This window comes from Tachysurus vachellii, chromosome 3 (genome assembly GCF_030014155.1).
Source record: "Tachysurus vachellii isolate PV-2020 chromosome 3, HZAU_Pvac_v1, whole genome shotgun sequence".
Classification (NCBI taxonomy): Eukaryota; Metazoa; Chordata; class Actinopteri; order Siluriformes; family Bagridae; genus Tachysurus; species Tachysurus vachellii.
In genome coordinates, this window is record NC_083462.1 from 28,282,349 (window position 1) to 28,306,750 (window position 24,402).

At 38.2% G+C, this 24,402-nt stretch overlaps 2 protein-coding genes across 2 annotated transcripts; one reads left to right on the top strand and one right to left on the bottom strand.

Annotated features, from left to right (window-relative positions):
- Positions 1 to 1,164: 1,164 nt before the first annotated feature.
- Positions 1,165 to 6,263, top strand: enpp5 (ectonucleotide pyrophosphatase/phosphodiesterase 5). The gene is made up of 4 exons (XM_060866598.1): positions 1,165 to 1,231; positions 3,269 to 4,111; positions 4,317 to 4,493; positions 4,623 to 6,263. The coding sequence occupies exons 2-4, from the start codon at positions 3,277 to 3,279 to the stop codon at positions 5,021 to 5,023; spliced, it is 1,413 nt and encodes a 470-aa protein (XP_060722581.1). The 5' UTR covers positions 1,165 to 1,231; positions 3,269 to 3,276; the 3' UTR covers positions 5,024 to 6,263.
- A 197-nt stretch (positions 6,264 to 6,460) lies between these two features.
- Positions 6,461 to 14,147, bottom strand: eif5 (eukaryotic translation initiation factor 5). Its single transcript, XM_060866599.1, has 12 exons — positions 14,050 to 14,147; positions 13,570 to 13,792; positions 11,573 to 11,852; positions 11,393 to 11,474; positions 11,090 to 11,262; positions 9,380 to 9,491; positions 8,181 to 8,302; positions 7,852 to 8,013; positions 7,500 to 7,661; positions 7,134 to 7,298; positions 6,880 to 7,023; positions 6,461 to 6,788 (listed from the first exon to the last, which is right to left on the bottom strand). Exons 3-12 carry the CDS (start codon positions 11,642 to 11,644, stop codon positions 6,690 to 6,692), a joined length of 1,293 nt encoding a protein of 430 aa, XP_060722582.1. The 5' UTR covers positions 11,645 to 11,852; positions 13,570 to 13,792; positions 14,050 to 14,147; the 3' UTR covers positions 6,461 to 6,689.
- Positions 14,148 to 24,402: the final 10,255 nt, after the last annotated feature.

Below are 24,402 nucleotides of genomic sequence, written 5' to 3' on the forward strand. Positions count from 1 at the left end.
GGGACGAACTGGGATAATTGAACCCAAATTATAATTAAAAGGCATCCTATATTGTTGTTCACTAAAATTTCTGCTTCAGTGGAATGTTCATTCTGGACAACCTTCGACCTTTAATGCAATAATGATAGCTTCAAAAGAATCCCCTATTTTTTTTATTGTTTCAATAAGGGGGGCACGGTGGCTTAGTGGTTAGCACATTCGCCTCACACCTCCAGGATTGGGGGTTCGATTCCCGCCTCCACCTTGTATGTGTGGAGTTTGCATGTTCTCCCTGTGCCTCGGGGGTTTCCTCTGGGTACTCCGGTTTCCTCCCCCGGTCCAAAGACATGCATGGTAGGTTGATTGGCATCTCTGGAAAAATGTCTGTAGTGTGTGTGTGTGTGCCCTGCGATGGGTTGGCACTCCGTCCAGGGTGTATCAAGCAATACAATTAATTATAAAAAAAAAGGAATTAAATTAACAGCCTTGTAAAAGTCCATAGTTTTAATAGCTTTTCAGCTTGTAAGTCCTTTTAAAGTTTCAAAACAAATTTTAATTTCCAGCTTAAAATGGAAAATGTTTGGTTTCTTTTCAGACCACTTACATTAATGGATATTTTACTTTCCAAAAAAAAAAAAAAATTACATTTCGCCATTTTACTTTCCTTATTAAAAAAAGGACATTTTTAATTGAATATTTAATATTTTGAAGAAAAAAGAATTCTGTATATTCATTTTTGTCCCACATAATGATTCAAAATCATGTTCGACATCAATCCAAACAAACAAACAAAAAAACAAGTGCACATACAATCAGATTCTGTGTTTATATGACAGAAAATACAAAAAATCTGATATAGAATTTTATTTATTTATTTATTTATTTATTTATTTTTTCAAAATAATCCCTACAGTGCGGTTGCTCAGAAACGGTGACGTATGTCGTAAATGTTTAGGGAAACGTTTTGGATTTACGTCTTTTAAATTAACTTTGTACAGGATTAGGATTAATCAGGATTAATGTGTGATTTGGGGGGGAAATAAATTTTTTTTTTTCTTTAATGTTTTGGAAATATTTTAATATTAAGATATGACCTATACTTTACATATTTAACGTTTTTTTAACTTTATATATATATATTTTTTTTTACATTAATTATGTTAATTACATAATTCCTGTGGGCGGGACTTCCGGTCCTTGACACCATTATGTGTTTTCTTTCCATCGCCAGACAGTGAGCTGCTATTCCGAGGTAAGGTGTTTACTGTGTGGTGTGTGTACCTAATAATTCATTACAGTGGGGGAAATACGTTTTTTTACTTAAGACAGGAAGCATGACGTTAAAGTACGACGTGCATTTGGTTGTAAGTTAAATGTAAATCGTGTCACTTCGGGTTATACTGCGGTGTTAGCAGAAAGCTAACTGTAGCCTAAAAAAAAAGCGTCATTAACCATTAAACCGGTGTGTAGTGTTGGGTAGATGCTGGGACCTCATTGTGTTCTACTGCAGATATAATAGAAGATATAATAATAATAATACTAATAATAAACAATAATAATATCATCAGGCGAATCTGCTGAATCCGAGCTGCATTGAATATGATGTAATCGGTTTGAAGCCATTTTTTAATGGACTCTGCTTCACAACTGTGCTGCGTTTATTTACACGTACAGCTGTGTTTATTACTGGCGTCTTGATGTACATACGTGTTTATTACAGGCGTGTTGATGTACATACGTGTTTATTACAGGCGTATTGATGTACATACGTGTTTATTGGATATGTGCCGTGTTTATATTTTTCGTGCACCTGTTAAAAGGGTATAAAGAAAACCCTGAGTAATGACATTCATGCGTGGTGACACATATCACTCATCCTGGTGCTTAGCTTTTTTTTTTTTTATTTACTATTTTATTGGTTGTTTGGGTCATTAAACTAACTTGGACCTGTCATAAAAACGTGTTTTTAATACAAATGCATTTTGGATTTTGATGATTTTGATGTATGGTTTAGTCTTTATCAGCAATCAGGTCTGCGCTGAACTCAGAGATTATGATGACCCATTAGTTCCTCAGGAGCTCTTGGTTGCACTGTTATAAACTGTTGTAGCAAAGAGATATTTACATTTACATTATTTACTGTTACTGTCACCCCAATGAGGACGAGGTTCCCTTCTGAGTCTGGTTCCTCTCAAGGTTTTTTCCTTGTGTGTGTGTGTGTATATATATATATATATATATATATATATATATATATATATATATATATATATATATATATATACACATACACACATACATATATACGTATATATGTATGTGTGTGTATATATATATATATATATATATATATATATATATATATATATATATATATATATATATATATATATATATACACATACACACATACATATATACGTATATATGTATGTGTGTGTATATATATATATATATATATATATATATATATATATATATATACAGTATATCTCTATCCCTAATGAGCAAGCTGGTGGCAAGGAAAAACTCCCTGAGATGATATGAGGAAAAAGTAATTTAGTATTTTAAATTTAAAATGAATAATAATTAATAATAATAATAATAATTAGAAACTTTAATTGTATATATTCATTTATTTATTTTTATCCTTATTTTATCTTATTATTATTAATATATATGGATTTCTTTTTCCTCTCTCTTCTGTTTCCATACTTCTGTAAAGCTGCTTTGAGACAATGGGAAATTGTTAAAAGCGCTATACAAATAAATTGAATTGAATTGAATGTGCTGAAGAGTGTTTCCAGTTTTAGATACTTCCACTTAATAAAGCCTCAAACTAACTTCCTTTCTAATAAAATATTAAATGCAATCATTGACTACACGTCTTTTTTATTGTGTTTAGCTCTTTTCTTAGCTTTTCTTTTCTTTGATTTGAAATGTTTGTCCTGTTTATGTTGATCTGAAGTACAATACCCTCAGGGTCTGAAAGACTGAATCGGTACCTGATTGTATTTAACACACTTTCCAGTCTGATCAACTGCTGTGATCTGTGAAAATGAACAAGCCAAAACCGATCTTTCATTCAGCGTAGGACACACATTATCCTAAAGTCTTGCACCGTTCGCTCTCTCGTGTTCAGATCAGTATTGAGGATAAGTTGTTGCTGAATTTGTGAGCTGTAATATTAGTATTACTTTGAAAATGGAAAATAAAGTAGATGGGATTTTGCCTAAAGTAAAGTCATTATGTGTGCATCATGAATTATTTTTTTTCCATCTGTCATCAGAGTGCAAGATGAACATCGTGGTAATGAGGAAGATGTACATGCTGAGCTGCCTTCTAGCTTTGCTGCTTCCACCTCTCTCACACCAAGAGGAGCGTCACAAACTACTGCTGGTGTCGTTTGATGGTTTCCGCTGGGACTACGTGAACAGGGTTCCCACACCCAACTTCCGTGCCCTGATGGAAGAGGGAGTGCAGGTGGAGCGGGTGGAGAACACGTATATCACCAAGACCTTTCCTAACCACTACACTCTAGTGACAGGCTTGCATGCAGAGAGTCATGGCATCGTAGCAAATGAAATGTATGACCCAGTTCTGAATCGCTCCTTCTCCATGGAGGGGCCAGAAGTGTACAACTCTCGATGGTGGGAGGAGGCTGTCCCGCTGTGGGTAACCAATCAGATGGCTGGAAGGAGGAGCGGGGCTGCCATGTGGCCTGGATCGGACGTGTCTATTGGTGGAATATACCCGAGCCGTTATATGCCATACAACGCCTCCATGCCCTTCGAGATGCGAGTAGAGAAGCTGATCAGCTGGTTCTCAGGGCCAGAGGAGATTAATTTCGGGGTGCTGTACTGGGAAGAGCCTGACGAGAGCGGCCACAACCTAGGGCCCGAGAGCCCACTTATGGACGTGGTCATTGAGGACATCGATGTCAAACTGGGCTTTCTCCGAGCCGAGCTAAAGAGAGCTGGGCTTTATGACAAAATGAATCTCATTGTCACCAGTGACCACGGAATGACCCAGCTCTCACATGACAAAGTCATTGAGCTGGACACCTACCTGAGTCGAGATCTCTATACGTGGATCGACAAGAGCCCAGTGGTGGGCATTCTACCCAAAGAAGGTATGTTTTTAGAAGAACGAGACCTCAACAGCTTTTATGAATAAGTGTGAATCTGAAACATAATCCATGTCCACACACATGTCCACACACAAATCCTAAAGTTTCAAACATAATTACATTTTTTACTTTAAACAAAGTTAAAACAGATATATCATGTATTATTACTATATTATTAGCCACTTTATAGATTGTTTCTTTTATGCAGGTAAAGTTGATAAGGTGTATAGTTTGTTGGAGAATGCAAACCCTAACATGGTCGTGCACAGGAAAGAAGACATTCCTGATCATTTCCACTACAAACACAACGTAAGAATAATGCCGATCATTATTGAGGTCAAAGAAGGCTGGACAATCGTACAGAACAAAACCGGACCCTTTATGTGTGAGTATAAATGCGATTTTGGAAACAATATCAATTGAAACCATTTTCCTGAAGCAGTTAGTTAGTAGCTTTGGATTATTTTAACTGTCGGATCATAACTGATTATTCTGCACTTTTTATTATCCACAGTGGGCAATCATGGCTATGATAACCACCTTCCCAGCATGCACCCTGTGTTTGTTGCCCGTGGCCCATCATTCCGCACTGGTTACACCAAGACCTCGATGCGCTCAGTGGACCTCTACCCTCTCATGTGCAGCCTTCTGGGCATTCAGGCCCTGCCCAACAACGGCTCTTTGATAAGCGTGAGGGATCTTTTGGTGGAGACTTTCACACCTAGACCTGTACCTCCGCCCGTACCCAAGGAGCCCTCATATGCCTGGGCTGTGGGCACAGTCCTCGGCATCGGCCTCGTCCTGGGATTCCTCATTACGATTGTGAAGAAGGTGACACAAAGGAATTTGCCCCCTTTGCCTCTAACCAACAGAGAGATTTCACAGCCCTTACTGCAGGATGAATTACGCCTTTAATAGGAAAAAACAAAGTGTTTGTCATTATTACATTACTTTTATTTAGATAGGGTGAAGCTCGTAGTAGTTACGCTAAGGTCTCCAGTGAGAGGCTCTTGGAAGCATGTAGCATTGCTCCACTCTCTGGTGCTTCAGAGCCACTTTTTTTTTTCCTACCGTTTGTTAGTTTCCAAATATTTCAGTGTAATCCCAAGACAAGGTCATATTAATTTGCGCACCAGTGAAAGAGAGGAGGAGCACCAAATCTAATCCATGCCAGTGGTGCCATGCCAAGGTTTAGCAACTGTAGAGCAATACAGCAAGAGAAGCTACAGGCTTACAGTCTGAGTAATCATAACAAGTCCTCTACTGGCAAACCTGAGCATTTTCAATTTATGAAATCCTGTGGCCTGTAATATTTAAAAAAAAGTTTAAAAAATAACAGGAGGAATTGTTTTAAAGAATTTACCATTTTAAAATACAACCAGAAACTTTTTTCTTAAAAAAAAAAAAATTATATATTCTGTATTTATTGAATGTTTAACAAGTGATAGTTCTCTTTAGGGCATTGGCATCTTTGCTGATTGCTTTTTATACTTTGTGTTTCATTCATTGAGATTTCTTTAATCTAGTTCAAGTGCAATGGCTACATGCTTGTGATGTTTGATTTGTAATGCTGGCAGAATGTTTGATTTGATTGTTCTTTACATAAAGTAGGTAGTTAACCTGCCTCTGTGTTGCACTAAGATTACTGCAAAGCTAATCAGGATTTGTGGAAAGTATAAAGGAACCAGATGGTTTTAAGAGTGGTTGCATTTTGCACACTGTTTTCCCCATGCTTTTAATATTTTTAACAGATACATGCCAAAATACTTTAGCTACTAATGTGACACTGTTATAGAAATTAGTGGTATTGATTTTCTAATTTTAGACTCAATTTTACACAAAACCCTAACAGGGAAGAACCACTGTGATGTACCTTTTACAGGTGTAAAAATAAATACATAAAAAAAAAGAAAAGAAAAAAAAAGGGAAGGCATTTAAGTCTGATGTAGTGACTGCTGATATTTAGTTGGTACACAAGTTGCTTGTAAAATGTAAATGCTTTTATGCTGTGGCTAAAATCGAGGTAGAAAAAAGAAAAAACTATGATGTTTGCCCTTCTTATGTGAAATAATATTGTAGTGTTTAATGTATTAAGTTATTATTTATTTGTTGTCTTACTTGTTCTGGATTTGAATTAAAAGACTGGTGAAAAGGGCACATTCCCTTTTTGTGTCACTGTATTGTTCTGATGTAAAAAGCACTGACATGATGTAGATGGTGTCTGAACACCTGCCAACACCTCATACAGCACTTCAGTATGCACACAGGAAACAGAAACCTTCAGTATGTCCAGGTTTCAACAGTCGTGCTTTACATACAGCGGTGCGTTAACAGACGAGGCACATAGAAAAGTCACTGGCAAACATTCTTTAATAGTCTCAAAAATACAAGGGCAGGGGCTTGATTTGAGCTCCCTATAATCCAAAGAGTTTCATGCATATAAATACCAGAGCAACAAATTTAAAGAGTGACTAAAATAATGCTTTCTAGCACAGCACTGACACAGGCCTACAGCTGAAGAGCAGAAAGGGTTTAAGGAGCAGCATTGCAAAGTATCTAGAGGAAACTTCATTACGTTTTTTTAAATGGCATCAATATCGATATCATCCTCCTCTTTATCAGCCTTTACAGGCTTTGTGCTTTCCATCTTCAGCTCACGTGCAGAGGAGGAATACACCACCTGGTGAGGAGATGGGAATGGAAAACATCAGTGCATGAGCAAATCCCCATAAAACATTCAGATTAGTTTGTGCACTTATGACAGTAATTACCTCCACGTTGTCTCCGTCTTCTTCCTCCTCCTCCTCCTCACTACCCTCACTCTCCTCCTCTGCCTCCTTCAGCCATTTCACAAAGGGCTCAGCCTTGGCATGGATCTCCTTAGCCAGCTCTTTAGACACATACTTTTTGGAGACCTGGAACACGCGTATTAAGATCAAATCAAAGCTACGTGTATAACAGTATATTACAGTTTAATGTTAAAAAGCAACAGCGCTCCCACACAGATGCGCATCTTCGCTCGTACCTTCTCAGCCCAAGCGAGGATGACGTCTTCTTCTAGAAGATCGGCGTCATACAGGTCTTTGAGAATGATGGGGACGCGAGGCAGCAGCTGACTCTGGTGGAGCTTCACCAGACACTCTATGCCACCCAGGAGGTACTTCTGAGTCTTTTTATCGTTGTGGCAAAACTAATGAGAGTTAAAAAAAAAAAAAAAAAGAAAGGAAAAAAGTTGTACGATCTATAGACGTCATACACATCATTCACAGCTGGTTAGAGGTCTAGCAGTAAATATGTCAGATATGCAAAAGAGCTTCCGGAGCAGGACCAGTCGCTATAAATAAAATGGATTGGAGTCAAAACAGAGACAGACATCTGTAGACAGACTCACTCGAAGGAAATGGCGCTTATATTTCTTAATCTGCTCACGGATGTTCTCGTCAAAGAGCAGCTCGCTCAGAATCAGCGGGCCCATGGCCCTCACTTCAAGCCGCTCTGCTTCAGCCAGGATTTCCTTATCAGAGGAGTTAATCAGTCCCTGCTCTTTCTTTTGCTGTAGGGACAGAGCAGGGCAAGGGGCAAACAGCTCATTAAAGGACACCCATTTTCATCAGGAATACACTACAAACTCAGAACACTGATAAAATATAAACTAAAAGGCTAAATAAAAACAATTTGCTTAGCATATAGCAGCTAGTTTAAAAATCATGCTCCGGACTCCAAACATCACTCATTAAGCACACCTTCACAAAATTGTAGAACAGGTTGACTCTTTCCTCCAGGCTTTTCTCCAGATCATCGCTCAGCGTGAGGCCTTTAGCGTGCTCACTGATCTCCTCCATTCGGCGACGCTGTGCCTCCTCTGTGGTCTCTTCAGCCCAATCTTCATCGTCGTCGTCTCCGTCCTACCGACAAGCCACACAGCAGACTCAGTTTATAAAACAAACTAAGTTACATGATACATGCGTTAACAATATTTTCAAAGGAAAGTCTTACTTTTAGGCCATGTTACACATTAACCTAATAGAATATTTTAGACTTTGTACACTCAAAAGTAGAAGTTTAAACTCACCACAGCATCAGGGGCATCAATGTCCTTCCGGTTTCCAGCCTCTCCGCTGCTTGAGCCGTTCTCTTTGTCTTTTTTGCGGTTCTTTTTCTCTTTTTCCTTCTTGACAGAACCACTTTCACTCTCTGTTCCAGACCAGGGAGGGGGCGAGAAAAAAAATTAAGATTTTTTTTCTTTACAGCCTAACCATTTAAAAAACACTAAAAAAAAAAAAAAAAAAAAAGTCGAATAAAATCAAAACAGGACAAAACCAGACAATATAAATAAAGAAAAGAATATTAAACCACTAAAATGTGGCTCTGGATCAAAGTCATGCAAAATACAAAGCCACTTATCAACATAGTTTGCCCCCAGGGGTGTAAAGCATTAGGGATGTAATGACATTACGGCATCTGGGTTTGTGTGTGTGTGTGTGTGTGTGTGTGTGTGTGTTTGCACGCTACCATTTTGAAATGTTAAGGGGAGTCATACTGAAACACGGCACATTTAAATGAATCGTGTACAAGCTGTAAGTCTTTTTCGCCTTTTGGGTCACGCTGCATTAACACAGAGGTTCAGCAATATAGTTCTTCAACATACCGACACAAGTCAATAACACAAACACGTACTAAAATGTGCCATGACAAAATGCATGCATATAATTTTTTCTTATCTGAGCTGGAGTCAGTGTTCCGGCCTGCATTAAAAGCAGCGTGAACTGAAGCTGGATGTTACAGCATCACACCTCCTCACCTCTTAAAGCATGAAATCCATGCTCAACTTTCCCACATGTATGCGGTCCCATACATGACAGAAGTATGTTCAAATAGCCCAAATAATTAATCTAGAAAGCACTTATAGAAGCAAAGGCGTGGCAGAGAAGGAGCTGAGCAGCACGGAGACATGTGGGTATGTATAAAGTGATAAAGCGGCTGAAAAGATCCCCGTTTTGAGTCGTCCCTGAGCCCCAGGTATTATTTCCACATGTAAGAAAGAGACAAAACTAGAACACAGTAGTGAGCTGTACATTTACAGCATTATTATCCAGAGCAACTTACATTCGCTCTCATTTTATACCACTGAGCAATTGAGGGGTTAAAGGCCTTGCTCAGTGGCCCAGCAGTGGCAGCCTGGTGGACGTGGGATTCAAACTCATAACCTTCCTAATAGTAAGCAAACACCTTAACCACAAGTCTAACACATTTATGCTCATCTGAACTTACCAGGTGGATTTTTGAGAATGAAGGTACAGAGTTTGTGTCTGGTGTCCAGCATGCCTCTGTATCCACAGGCCTTACAGGAGTTTCCGATGGTCTGCTTTTTAGCATTGATATGCTGAAGACAGGGAGAGCAGAGAGCAATATGTTACCAACAATAATCTCTGCAGACCCCAATGCTAGTAAAAACTCTTAGAAACATGTTCAAAGATTTAAGTGGCAGAGAAGCAGTGACACGAGAGCAGAGCGTGTGTTCATGCTTCTTAAAGTGAGATCTGATTTAAAGATGGATGGCTGGTTTTTGTTTGTTTAAAAGGTGATTATAAAATGATTTAATGGTCCAAAACCATTAGTGGGAAAACCACAGGACAAAGAGCACTTTTGACATTTCAGTTTTAAGAGCAGGAGAAGCATATAATTAACTAGCAGTGCAGGCAGGAACTGCAGCCAATCATGAAAACTTAGACTTGCTTAAGTAATTCTGCAAAAATCTTAATTAAACAGCATCTCATTTGAACTATTCCTAGTTGAATTTGGTCGTCTGATTTTCACACAGATGACGTTCTCTCGGCTGATGCCATTCAGTGTCGAGTGTGCCAGTCAAAAAGTGCACATAATCACCTTCTAATAATCATCGCTATTAACATCAGCTGCAAAATGCCCGAACTTTTTTCTTGAAAAAATCTCTGGACAAACATTTTCAGAAATTTTAAACTGATGTTAAACATAAAATCGGTCTAATGTTAGCCAAGTTAAACATATACTGGCAAGTTTTATTTCATAATAATGAAGTAAAAACATTCTTCGTTCTCTCAGCAGGGCTTTCAGGAAGTTTTTATATTCCAGAGTTTAACACACCTGAGCAAATCATTCCAGATTCAAATGTAACATGGCTCATCTCCCATTTTATTAGTGAAAAACACACACTGCTCTCCTGGCATATTTTATGTAATAATTCACACAAATGTGTTATTTTTAATTCATCAGAAATAAATGTCACAGGATACCGTGCCAAAGTAATATTGGTGGGGATGACAATCGCACAAGCCTAATGAAGTTACACATCTGAGATTTGTTTCGGTTTGATTTTAATCAGAGAGCGAGAGAGGGGACACGAACTAAAAATCGACCATGTAATTTGCAGCACATCCGACACCGGCACAATGTACATTCAACAACCTTCTCTGAAATACAGGACAAACTGTACCAGTGCTGGAGGCAACAGACACTGACTGCAGTCTAAGCAGAAAACCATGTAGTTGAGGCCATGCAGGAGACCAGACTACTGCACTGCAAAATTAACAAGCCCAGACTCAGCATGCACACGCACGGACACACACACACTCCCCCCACCCCAAACACACAGTACTATTATTATTATTTTGGTCAAATCATTCAATTACTGTCCCTAGTGACACTTATTAAACTGTACACATGACCACGACAGCTCCTGAACAATTTAGGCATCATGTCAGCTCTTATGAACAGAAATTTTACTCTGGCACACAGAGAAATAAAACCTTTTGCTGGGAGAGAGCTTGCAACATCCTGCATACTCAGCAGCATGTGCAGAGAACTGATACAAACAGAGAGGGCACCAGGTTCACTCATGTAAATGAAACGGCTGAATGTTTGGAAAGTAGTAGCTTCTTTCAAAGGTCAACCAGGAGAAACAAAGGTCTATTACAAATACACAAGCACTTTGAGCATAGTTACCAAGTCAGTCTCAGGATTGTCACACTCTGGGCACAGCACAAACTTGCGAATGAATCCATCCAGCATGTCTTGCAGTTTGTTTGCCTCATGAGACCCGTTGACAATGTAGCGATCATTCTTTGAATCAAACTGGGTTTGGGCTCCCAGCTCACAGCCGAAGAACTTGGTTGGATCTTTATTAAAAAAAAAACAAAAAAAAACAACAAACAAACAAACATTTTTGAAGTATTCTCTCTCCTTTTTTTTTTTAAAGAATCTTCACTGAAGCTTGTTTACACAAGTCTCTCTTTAAACGGTACTTACAAGTTGGAGGCCTGTTCAGTGCCTTGGCAACATCAACCATGTTGACTATAACAGTCTTGATACCATTCCCCTTGCCTTCCACCTATCAGAAAATACAACAAAGGAAATAGACATATTCTCTACATACATAACAGCAACGTGAAAACTTTTTTCTTTTTTTTTAAAATCATCAACTCCTACCTTAGCAATCAAACGCGGCATCTTGTACCGGTAAAACTGGTCCGTGACACTTCGGTTGACGTTGACAGACATTCTGGCTTACTGTAGGGTTTATCAGCAAGATGACAAGAGCTCAAATTGGAAATTTTTTGTATTCTCTGTCCAGAAAGGAAAAGGTGACATAAACGACTGCAAGAAGACTCTGTCTCTGACATGAAAATGGTTTGGCCAGTGAGGCTCCAAGTGGCAGGCTTGTCGACTAAGTTCCCCCCACGCAGGTTTCAACAGCTGTCCAACAGCTCTGTAAAACAAGGGGGAAATGAGGAGGCAGATCAGGTACACACATTTAAAAAAACTGGGATACTGGTTAATTCTGTTCATACATTACATTTCACACACACACGGCTATTCATTACTTATAGCAAAACGGCAATGGAGGTGAAAAAAGACTAATGCTCTACTAGTGAAAGAACTAGTTAAGAAGAAAAAAAGATCATGATAACACAATAACACCTTATAGCCTTATAGCACTGGGTCTCATTGCACATGCAGGGACAACTTATGTATGAGTACAGGAACAGACATTCTCAATAAAAGATGAAAGCAGCACTCTGTTTGGATACGGTATGTTCATTTTTACTTCTATCTACTGCAAAGAAAAAGCAAGCCTCCGCGTTCATATTTACAACACCTGAGCCTTCGCTGCCGAAGACACTCATGTAACGTGTTGGTGATGTGGGCTTAAACAAATTAGCCCCAGAGGACGCTAAATGTAGCAATCAGTGATGAGCTATGTGAATCTCGGGTTAGAAAGGAATCAGCCCTATTTCATTTATACAAATAGCTCTTTTTTTTCCCCTTTAAGACCGAGGATAAAGAAAAAAAAATCATATTTTAATACTGAAAGACAGGTCAAGCATAGTACCTATAGTAATCTATTTATACAAGCCTGCCACAATGATGGACTTGTAATGCCTGGATTTAGGTTTGGAAAAATAGACGTTTAGTACATACATATTGTGGGTTTTGGCATAAAGACATTTCCAACTAGTGCTATTAACTTAACTTTTATTAGAAAAGCACCAAAATTAGGCTTTTCATACATACTGATCTTAACCCCAGGTTAAAGCTGTTGTACACCCCACCTTTAACCCAAATTTGAGGCACATTTAACATCTCTATTCAGGTCTAATCGAAAACACACCTGGTCAACTGAAGAAAAAAAAAAACACCTTTAAAAGGGCAAAATAATAATAAATAAATAAATACATACATACAAACAAAATGAAAGACAAATGCTTCTTGGGCACAGAATGACAGACTGTTTTGACCTCTTTGGAAAACCTAAAACTGGTTCTTACACATCACAAAAATGCAAAGACAAACATAAATCCAGGTTTAAAAATATTGAGTGTGAAAAGTCAGATTAAGAATTCCCAGGATTTACAGTTAACCTCAGGTAAAGAAGTACAAGATGTGACTCTATATAAACCTGCATTCTTTTCAGATGGGGTTTAGGATTAACTGCTTCTTTTGTAAAAAGTAAAAATAATAATAAAAAAAAAGCTCTGATGTGTGTTTAGTGTTATCTTTTGGGAACAGACGCGTTAATGACTCACGTCTGGTACGTGGCCACGTGATAATCAGGCAGAAGTTAATATCGATTCTAAAGTAAATATCGCGATATTTTCCACGTAGCATTAAACAGAAGCGTGGTGCATTTTGCTTCAGACCACATGTTGCTTAGCTTAAAAACAATTAATAAAATAAACGACTCAAGCGTACATAAAGCATCGTATACTGCAGCTATGTCGGAGTAAAATATCTAAATGAAACAGTATATTAAATAATTATGAAGTTTCAGTCATCCAGTCCAGAGTATAGAAGAGCAAAACTGGAAGGAAGGCGCCATTTTGAATTAACTCATTTTAGAAAGCAGGCGCGAGACGAGATAAATAACACAAACAAGACCAAAAAAATGATGATAATCCTGTAAAGAAATACGTATACGTGTGTACCTTTCCCATCCGCAGCTCCTGACGTCCGAATAGTCTGCGTTTTCGTAAAGCAAAGACATAAACACAACGCTCGTCTCCCTGAGATGAATGAAGTGTTTGGATGAGCAGTTTGTAGTGTAGCAGCACTGCGTTATACACAACACAGCCGTGGAGCCTGTAACAATCCTCACAACGAACGATGAAGCCAGAAAACAAACTTTGAGACGCCCTGAAACCCGGGGATCTGAAATAAACAACGTAAACTATTTACATTGTGTATCCTGACAATCCAATCTAAAAGATAGCACTAGCAAGCTAGCAAGCTAGTCCATGCTAACATATGGCAGGATGTGAAGTATTAGCTTTCGACTGCTTATTAACTAGCTTACTACTTCTAGCTTCAGTCATAATGCATCGAAATATATTCTGTTATGTTATTCGGTGTTAAATTAATCTTAGGCGCTGTGTTGTTTAGACAGAAGTGGATATCGCTGTTCCTACCTCTACAACACGTCTCCTAGGTCGGTTTCTATAACAGCGTGCTTCCAAATGTTAAGTTGGTTCTTTAAACCCGCCCCCATCACTGTGGGCTAACACTATTGGTCCGGGCTTCTGTCAATCACTTTATGTTGCGCCGTGTCAGAATCAGAATCAGCATCAGAATCAGCTTTATTCGACAAGCGTAACAGACACACAAGGAATTTGTTGTGGGTTTTAAGGTGCTCTTACGTACATACATACATACATACATACATACATACATACAAACATACATACATACATACATACATTATATACATATCTGGCATGAGAACAGTAAACATTTAAATAGTAATAATTTACATAATTACATACTTGAGAAAGAGGCAGTAATTAGAGATGGAAAATAAATTACAAAATGAGTTAGAGAACACAGGTAATAATCCCTGTATTAGCTGTTTAAACAAAAAATGTTTTTGTGCCCAGATGTTCTAATGCACAGAGATCTGTAGCGTCTTCCTGAAGGGAGAAATGCAAACAGGTTGTGGCCGGGGTGAAAGGGGTCTATAATGATGTTACCTGCCCGTTTCTTCACTCTAAAGTTGTACAAGTCCTGAAGGTTGGGCAGGTGTACACTAATCTGTGCCTGTGGAAGGTTGATGAAGGAAGTACAACCTCTGCTGGGCCTTTTTTTTTTTTTTTTTTTTTTTTACAATAGTGTCAATTTGAATGTCCCACTTCAGGTCCTGGAGATGGTGGTTCCCAGGAACTTGAATGACTCCACTGCAGCCACAGTGCTGTCGATGATGGTGAGTGGAGGATGGCAGGGGGGTTTCTCCTGAACTCTACTATCATCTCCACAGTTTTGAGCATGTTCAGCTCCAGGTTGTTGTGACTACACCAGACAGACAGCTAGCTGCTCAACCTCTTGTCTGTATGCAGACTCGTCTCCCAGCTGGATGAGAAAGATGACTGTAGTGTCATCTGCAAATTTCAGGAGCTTGACAGAGGGGTGTTTAGAGGTGCAGTTATTTGTGTAGAGAGAAAAGCAGTGGGGAGAGAAGGCAGCCCTGAGGAGTTCTAGTGCTAACGGTGTGGGTGTTGGATGTGAGTTTTCCAAACCTCACTAGCTGCTGCCTGTCTGTCAGGAAGCTGGTGATCCACTGACAGAGGTGGGTACAGAGAGCCGTGTCAGTTTATTCAGGAGGGTACCTGGGATGATGTCCACAAACAGGATGCTTGCATAAGTCCCTGGTTTGTCCAGATGGCAGAGGATGTAGTGCAGTCTCATGTTGACTGTATCATCCACAGACCTGTTTGCTCGGTAAGCAAACTGCAGGGGGTCCAGCAAGGGTCCAGTGATGTCCTTCAAGTAGGCCAACACCAGCTTTCATGAACACAGACGTTAAAGCAATGGGTCTGTAGTCATTTAGTTCTGCGATGTTTGGTTTCTTGGGTACAGGGATGATGGTGGAGCGTTTGAAGCAGTAAGGGACTTGGCACAGCTCCAGTGATCTGTTGAAGATCATTGTGAAGATGGATGAAAGCTGGGCGGCGCGGGCTTTGAGGCAGGCTGGAGAGACACTGTCTGGGCATTTGGGCACTGTCTGGGGGGGTGTGTGTGTGTGTGTGTGTGTGTGTGTGTGTGTGTGTGTGTTGAAGGCCGTGTTGTAAGATAGTCCGAGCGGGTGTGAGGTGCCAGACCAGGCTTTTGTTTTTCAAACCTGCAGTAGAACTCATTCAGATATTCATCCATTTGTTGGTTGGCCTCAGTCCCAGGGGATAGGGTCTTCTAACTGGTAATGTCTTTCAGGCCTTTCCACACTGATGTAGAGTCATTACACGAAAGCTGTTTTTTCAGCTTTTCAGAGTAGTTTTGCGTTGCCACTCTTATCTTCCTATCTAGTGTGTATTTGACCTGTTTGTACTTTGTCCCCACTTCTGTAGGTGTCCTTTTTGGCCTGGCGAAGCTGTTTGAGTTTTGCGTTGAATCAAGGTTTATCATTGTTGAATGTTAAATATGTCCTGGAGGGAACACACATGTCCTCACAGAAACTGTTCTAGGATGTTACAGTATCAGTGAGTTCATCCAAATCAGTAGCTGCAGCCTCAAAACACTCCAAGCTGTGAGGTCAAAGCAGGCTCGTAAATCCCGCTCTCCTTTATTTGTCCATCTCTTTACAGATCTTACAATAGGCTTAGCAGATTTAAGTTTCTGCTTGTAGGCTGGTAGAAGATGAACCAAACCGTGATCAGAGAATCCAAGAGCTGCATTGGGAACAGAGTGGTATGGATTGTTTAAAATAGTGTAGCAGTGGTCCAGTATATTGTTGTTCCTGGTGGGGCATATGATATGCTGTCTGTATTTAGGCAGTTCATGGGTGTGATAAAATCACAGAGGATGATAATGAAAGTCTGGATAACGCTGCTCTGTTTGTGTGATCTGATCGACCAACAGTTCTAGCGCCACACTCACACACGCATCAGGAGGAATGTACACACTCACTAGTATAAACAAGAACTCCCACAGCGAATAAAAAGGCTTACAGTTGTAATCACATCATCATTGACTATATTCCAGCATTTGTACAACTTGTTGCACAATGTTGATAACAAAGATTGGTCATGATTTTTTTAATGGGTGTATCATAGGGACATTTTCAGTTTATTTAATTTTAGCACACATTCCACTTTTTGTAAAGAGCTAAATACCCAGCTAACCAGGGCAGAGGATGGCACACAGTGTGAAAGCTCTAGATGTGTTTTCATCCTGCTGCCAAACAAAAGCTTACCGCCAGAACCTCACATGACAATGACACAAGAATGCTATGGGTAAACAGGCAGCATAGACTCTCGGGATTACATACCTGTGGAATCAGAAGGTCTGTAAAGGCTTACTACATACTGAGCCATTGGGTGGCACAATGGACAACAGCCCACTAGTGAAAGGCCATGCATTTTCGGTCTAGACCACTGGCATGGTTTGTGTTTTCCCCTTTCTCTCCCACTTAACATGACCCATGAAGGTTTTAGCTGTTAAGTAATGAGTTGGGTTGAATAAGATTCTCCAGCAGAACTAACAACCCTGAGTTAGACCTTCAGTGGAGTTTAATTGTCCTTCTGGAAAAAGAGAACATTTATGATGTTATACTGCTAGCAATTGGAAAATAAAAATAAAGCTTGTGTTGTGAGCCCAAAGATTAATGAACATCACCTATAATTCTGGGCCAAGTCTTAAAAATAATACCTTTTATTTTTTTAAATATATATTTATGCACAATGAGAGCGTAGGAGCTCAAGAATTGGCTATAGGTAGCATGTGTTTGTGCCCAACCCAGTTAGCAGCTGAGCCTTGAGCACCCACACATAGCAAAGTTAACGCAAGCCTAAGCACTGTGTGAGTAGAAAGATCTTCCTTAAATAGACTCAGGCACAGGTGGCGCTGATTGCCACTGAGCATAATTAAGACAGTGTTCTCTGGATTTCTCTGGTGGCCCATTATTTTAGCAAGATGAAGTTAATACCCCATATCTTAGTGAGAAGTCAATTAAAGTATATGGCTACATTTACAGGGCAATTATTACACAATGTTTATGGGCAGCAGGGTTGTATAGCATGTAGCATTACTGCATGAACGCTCCATGGTTCAATACTGAGCTGGAACTTATTGTTTGTTTGGAGTTTAGCATGTTGTCCCTTTGTGTTTGTGGTTTTCCTCCAGGGTCTCTGGTTTCTCACCTTCCCAAAACAAGACTGTAGCTGAAGTAGTTACTTTGAATTGTCCCTAATTGATAACAGTGCAACTAGACAGGGGTAAAGCAGTTACTGAAAATAAATGAATTTTCTACTTTCAGGGACTGATATGTAAATTGGGAGCAGCATTAAAAAAATCTGTGTCGCCTTTTTAGAAACACAGACATACAGAAGTAGTTCTAGTTACTAAATGAATGCACTGAAAAAACCCCATAAACACTACTGATGTGTTACTTAAAAAACTGGAAAGCACAAAGATTTGATTCAGGGGCGTAGCCATCATTTAAAAAGTGGGGGGGACGAAACGTCTACTGTTATGTTTTTTTTTTTTCAGTTAACACTTGTGGAAATGACAGGTTTTATTTTTAATCATGCTTTATATGATTTATATGATTATATATGATTATAAAACAGAAAGAAAGAAATAGAACAGCTTGCCACTGGGACAGTACCCTTAAAAGGACATCTTTGTACCTTATTTACATTACCCATCATCCTTTGCACCCCGTCATCCACCATGTTTGTTTCCCGTCTTCACCCGGACTCTATTTATACTCATCATCACTGTCTTCACTCATTGTCAGTTATCGTCTTTACTATGTTGTATGTATGTGTGATTTACCCGCTCCTTATTATTAAAATGACATCTTTAATGTCACTATTCGTCGTCCTCGTCTCTGTCGTGTACATACAGTGACACATACTTGATATTATGTAGAATTGGCAGAGTTAAACATGCTGTAAAATCTCAGTTCAACATTATCTTTATTCTTATTTGAAGGGTTTTGATAACACACTTGTTAAAACAAAAGACGTTCTAAAAGTTTATATAACGTCAAAACAGCTATTTTTCCTTATAATCCTTTAAATTAAAACTTGCTAATTATTCAACAAGAGCAACAGGCAGAGTTACTAAATATTGTGCAACACAATTCGGATACGACATGCCAACTTACACTGCTTGACCTTTTTATAAAAAAGGACTGAAGCGTTTTTTGACGCTTTGAGCTCATCGTAACCGAATGCTGACCGCGGGTGCGACTCGAGCTACAGTACTGGGGGCGCGTGATGATGACGTGACAAGTGAGTGACTGATTGCCGTGAACGTCATGTATAGACTATCTTAAACTTTCTTGTCTCTTTGAATTTTAAATCACTCTGCATTTATATACATTGACCCATTAAAACCTCAACATGTAGTGAACACAACTCTCCACAAAAAAAGTGAGGGGGACGAATTTACTTTTTATAAAAAGTGCGGGGGACATGTCCCCCACGTCCCCCACGTCCCCCGCGTAATCTACGCCCCTGATTTGATTTAATTTAATATGCTCTAGAGATCAGCATAGCATGAATAAATGAAATAATAAATTGAATTGAATAAAATAATGTAGATAAGTACCAGCAGCTTCAGGTAATGTCCACATCAACCATCAGAATGGGGGAAATGTTGGTCACAGAATGGCAGGTTTTAGTATTTCTATAAATGCTGATATTCTGGGATTTTCCCACGCAACCATAAACTTAGAGTTTAGAATGATGCAATAAAAAACATCCAGTGGAATCACCTTGTTAATGAGCGAGGTCAGTGCGGAATCGTCTGAGCTGACTCAAATAATCAAAATAGTAACTCAAATAATCACTCTGTTCAATAGTAATGAGTAGAAAAGCATCTCAGAATGCACATTTTAAACCTTGAGGTAGACTGGATACGATAGCAGAAGAAAGACAACGCCAGGTTCTGCTTCTCTCAGCAAAGAACAGAAAGCTGAGGCTGTTGAAACTAGACAGTTGACGACTGAAAAAAATGCAGCCTGGTCTGATGAATATCAGTTTCTCCTGAGGTTCACAGAGAAGGATCAGAATTTGGCACCAACATTATGAATCCATGGACCCAATCTGCTTTGTGTCAGCAGTCCAAGCTGCTGAAGGTGGTATAATGGTGTTGGGAGAGAAATTAATATTTTGGGGAATCATTGCTTGGGTAGCACAGTCTATTTGAGTATTGTTGATGATTATGTGCATCCCTTTATGGTCACAGTTTACCATCTTCTAATGGCTACATCCAGCATGATATTGTATCATGTCACAAAGCAGAAGTTATTTCAAAACAGCTTATGAACAAGATAGTGAGTTCATTGTTCTTCAGTGTTCTTCTCAGTCACTGATTCTGGATACAGTAGATTTCCTTCAGGAAGTAGTACGGGATTCACACCATGAAAGATTTATGTCATGCAATCACACCAACATCGACTAGAATCTCAAAAAAATGTTTCCAACACGTTCAGGACTTCACTGAGGCTTGGTTTTAGAATATTTAGAGTAACTTAAAATACAGTTGACTATCACAGTAATGCACTGTTCAAAACTGTACTACAGCTAGCCACCAGAGGGCCTCAGAGACATTTTGTCAGACTCCTTGTTATGACATCCATCCATATGCTAACAGTCATAGACTGAAATATCATCATGAGCAGTCTGTATATTTTAATCTGTATGCAGATTCTTTGTAAAATTTGCTGTTATAAATGCTGTGTACTGTGTTAGAAAATTGCAAATTGCATCCATCCATGAATGTTATGTGTATTACTATTCTTTCATTTTATTAATTTCAAAAACATTATGCTTTATGACATAGACAGAGCTTTTTAACATAAAGATTAAAATATGCAGAGCTTTGCTGTAAACAGGATGTAGTTGAATGTTTTTGGTCTCGGTTAACAAGACCATCACATTACATGAAAACAAGGCTATAAATCAGCATCACTCAGAGTAGTCTGATAATCATGAGCTTAAAATGGACTTCTGTTGTCTATTTTTGCATTTATCAGTTTTGCTGATTTTCATCCAGTCATTCCTCCAAGCAATGGGCTTCATGCATACAACAAAAATCTTAGTGTCCCAGCACTTGAGGTTCTTCCTGGTGGAGGCTGGGACAACCTGTGCAACATAGATATGGGCAGAGTGATGAGCCTGAGATATTTGCAATGCCAGACCACTGAGGATGTATCTCATTCCGGATGAGACCTTTGTTATACCACAGAAGGTGAGCTCAGTGGAGATGAACTCTGAAATCAACTCATGGCTTGAACAGAAAAGTTGAACAGAAAACCCATCAAGCAAAGGACAAGTCAGTTACAGCACAAGCGCAGGTAAGACACTTTGGGGTAGAATTTGCCAACGTATATTGTATTTGCCAACGTATTATGTATACAGTATGTGGAAATTCATTTAATAAGTTATGAATATAGGAAAATGAATCTTTAAAAAAATATTCCTTTCCATGGAATGCCTTACTTTTTTGTGTTTAACTAAAACAATGTAGAAAAAAAATTGTAAATGGGATGAATTCACATCCACCGGGACACTTTTTTACAAATTTCAAATTGTCTAAGCTTTCTTTCCATTTGTGAAAAAAAAAAAAATCCAAAAACATTAAAGATTTATGAAATCCTCAATGTCACTCTATTAATACAAAAGAAAAATTAAGAATCATGACTTACTGTCTTGGCTTTATTTTTACTGGCATCTTAAAGCACAATTATTCATAGATAAATAAATCTTATTTTAATACCAGAGGTTTTAAAAATCATCATCAGCATAGAATAATACAGTTGAATCTGGACTTGTATGAACACATTTATTATTAATGTTGGACTAAATTGAATGTCCATTATTTTTTTTTATTATCAATTGTCAATTAATTGTCAATTATTATTTTTTACTGTGTTTTCTTTTATAGAATTCCCACCAAATATTTTGTACTGTATTGAAGTACATGAAACAACATTTTACTGTACTGTATGAGAACTATTCCAACTACACTTTGTATTGTTCTTGTTTATTTTCTTTTTATAACAAATGTAATAGAATGCTTTTCTTCTTTTTTCAATCAATTACTGGAAATCCCCTCAATTATATATATATATATATATATATATATATATATATATATATATATATATATATATATATATAAAATATATATTTTTACTGCAGCACAAACATTCATTTCAGTATCTTATTAACACCCCAAACAACGTCACAGAATAATATGAGGTTATACGAGGTAGTATATACGGGGTATCTTCTGTTCCTCTGTATGACTGTGCTGCTTCTTTGGAGGGGCAAGTCAGTAGGTGAGCCCAAAGATTTCCTGTCATGTAGGTGTAAGGTGTAAAACAATTGTTTTTTTTACAAAGTCTGCTTTTAGATTATTTTGGCCTAGGGTTAGCCTACTAACCCTAACCTTAACCCTAACCCTAACCCTAGTCTATGTAAGGCTTAATTTATTGATGTGTCAGTGGGTCATAGGACATTCAAAACCTTTAGAGCACCTACTGCTGGATTCGATACTAAACAACAAAATACAAAGCTGTCTAATGCGCTTAGGCTGAACATTAATATTCGTATGGACAAATTATACATCCAATGTGAATTTTTCATGTCATGTTTTTCACGTTCATTTTTCAGGCATTTAAATTAATTCCTTTATCTAATCTAATCAAATGCCTAGCTACTTATCTACCTTGTCCAAACTGCACCATCCGTCTTTTTATTAGCCTTCACATCCTGAACTACAGCTCAAATCTTTTAATAATTACAATTTTCTATTGTCAAATTATGCTAGGCAATTTCAATCTAAAAAAATCTAGCAGTCCTAGAAGTTTTATTAGTAATAAACTCTTATTTTGACATATAGGGTTGCAGAAGAATAAAAACTTGTATAAGTTGACCAATGAGCTGCAATCAACATTTTAGGTCCACCCACGTATCCAAACCAATAATCACCATGTACTGTATGTTCAATGTACTTCTAATAATGATAAAATGGCAATTAAATGAAATTTAATAAAATGGCAATTATCTGGCCAAATTCCACATCCCCCAGCTAAAGATAAAAACAGGTAGAATAAAAACATATCTTTTCCCCACTTTTTTTTGTACTTCTTTTTTGCTTTTCACAGGTGCGTAACCATCTGTAAGCAGTAAAGACTTTTCCTGATTTCACTTTGGATGCACTTTTTGTCCAACAGGCAGTGGATATTGCAGATGCCATTGAGAACATCTAAACTGGCAAGGCTGCATATCTTAAGGCTGCCTGTCTGTCAGAATGCAGAATGAATGCTTTTAAGAGGTCATAGTCTACCCTGTTACACTCTGGATCATGTAAGGTTTTTATGGCCATAGTAGTTTCAGTTAAGTTCAACACAGCAATATTGATTTTGCAATGATACAATGTGCCAACAGGAAGATGATGCAAATATATAGTCCTATGGTATCTATGAACTATAATACAACATGCATGCCAACATACACTATACAGTATGTATAAAAGTATATGGATTCGTGTATATTCCACACAGATTTTTGTGAATCTTTGTATTCATTTCCTTCCAAGGAAAGGCCTTGTTCAGACATGTATCATTAAGACAAGTTTGCCAAGGTTGAGGTGGAAGATCATGAATCTCGAGCCATGACCTCATCCCCACCGAACACATTTAGGATGAACTGGAAAACTGACTGTACCCCAGACCTCCTCACTCAGCATCAGTACCTGATCTCACTAATGCTCTTACGGCTGAATGATCACAAATCACTGCAGGCTGCAGCCATGCTACTGCATCTATTGGAAAGCCTTCACAGAGTGGAGATTATTTTAATGGTAAACAAGCACATAGGTGTGATTGTCAAGTGTCCTCAAACCTTGTGTAATATAATGCAGATGCAATGAGATGCAGTTGTACAAAATATTTTGTTTTCAGTGCACTGTCAGAAAGAAACTTTTAAACGTTACTGTTGTGAAACTGAGTGTAGTGATTTAATTTAAAATGCTCTAGAGGGCAGTAGATAATATAAAATTATTTTTTATATATATTTCTATCCATGCAAATTTGAGCAGGCGTAAGCTATATATAAAAACTATGTGAAGATGAGGAATAAGCTAAATTGTCTTTGTATGAAATATTGAGCCAATAAATCTGTTATGTGCACTCAGGGAACTTTATTAGGAACACTTGTACACCTACACATTCATGAAGTTATCTAATCAGCCAATTATGTTGACATTATAATTTTTCTGTTTGTTTGTTGTGTGTTTTTTCTGTTTTTAATGACCTAATGGAACGCACACTGGTCAATGGAAGTTGCTATCCACGTTAGTTTCTCTATCTAATCCAAGTTATGAAGAATATAGGCTGTTTTGAGAACAAGAGAGGCGGCCCTTCCCGTTATTAGTTTAGTGTTCCTAATACTTCCTAAAGTGCTCAACGAGTGTTATTTATAGTAAGGATTTCCTGTATAATTTTATTCCTCAAGGGCACATAAACTCCAATGTAACACGTTATCAATGAAACACAATGTTTTCTTAACAATGGAGTCAGCTGAAGTAGGCAGTGTTTTTTTATGGCTTTGTCTTCCTGCATTTAGTCATTTATATACTGTATCTCCGTGTATTCTTTCTGGTGTTACTGAGTTTAATATTATCTTTTAACAGGTTGTATGCCATAAACAATATAACAATCGTGCACTGTATATTTCCAGTTTAAACAGTGATGAGGGATGATTGGCACGAGAGATAGTAATACAACGTATATTGACTAGTACAACCACCACTAAGGA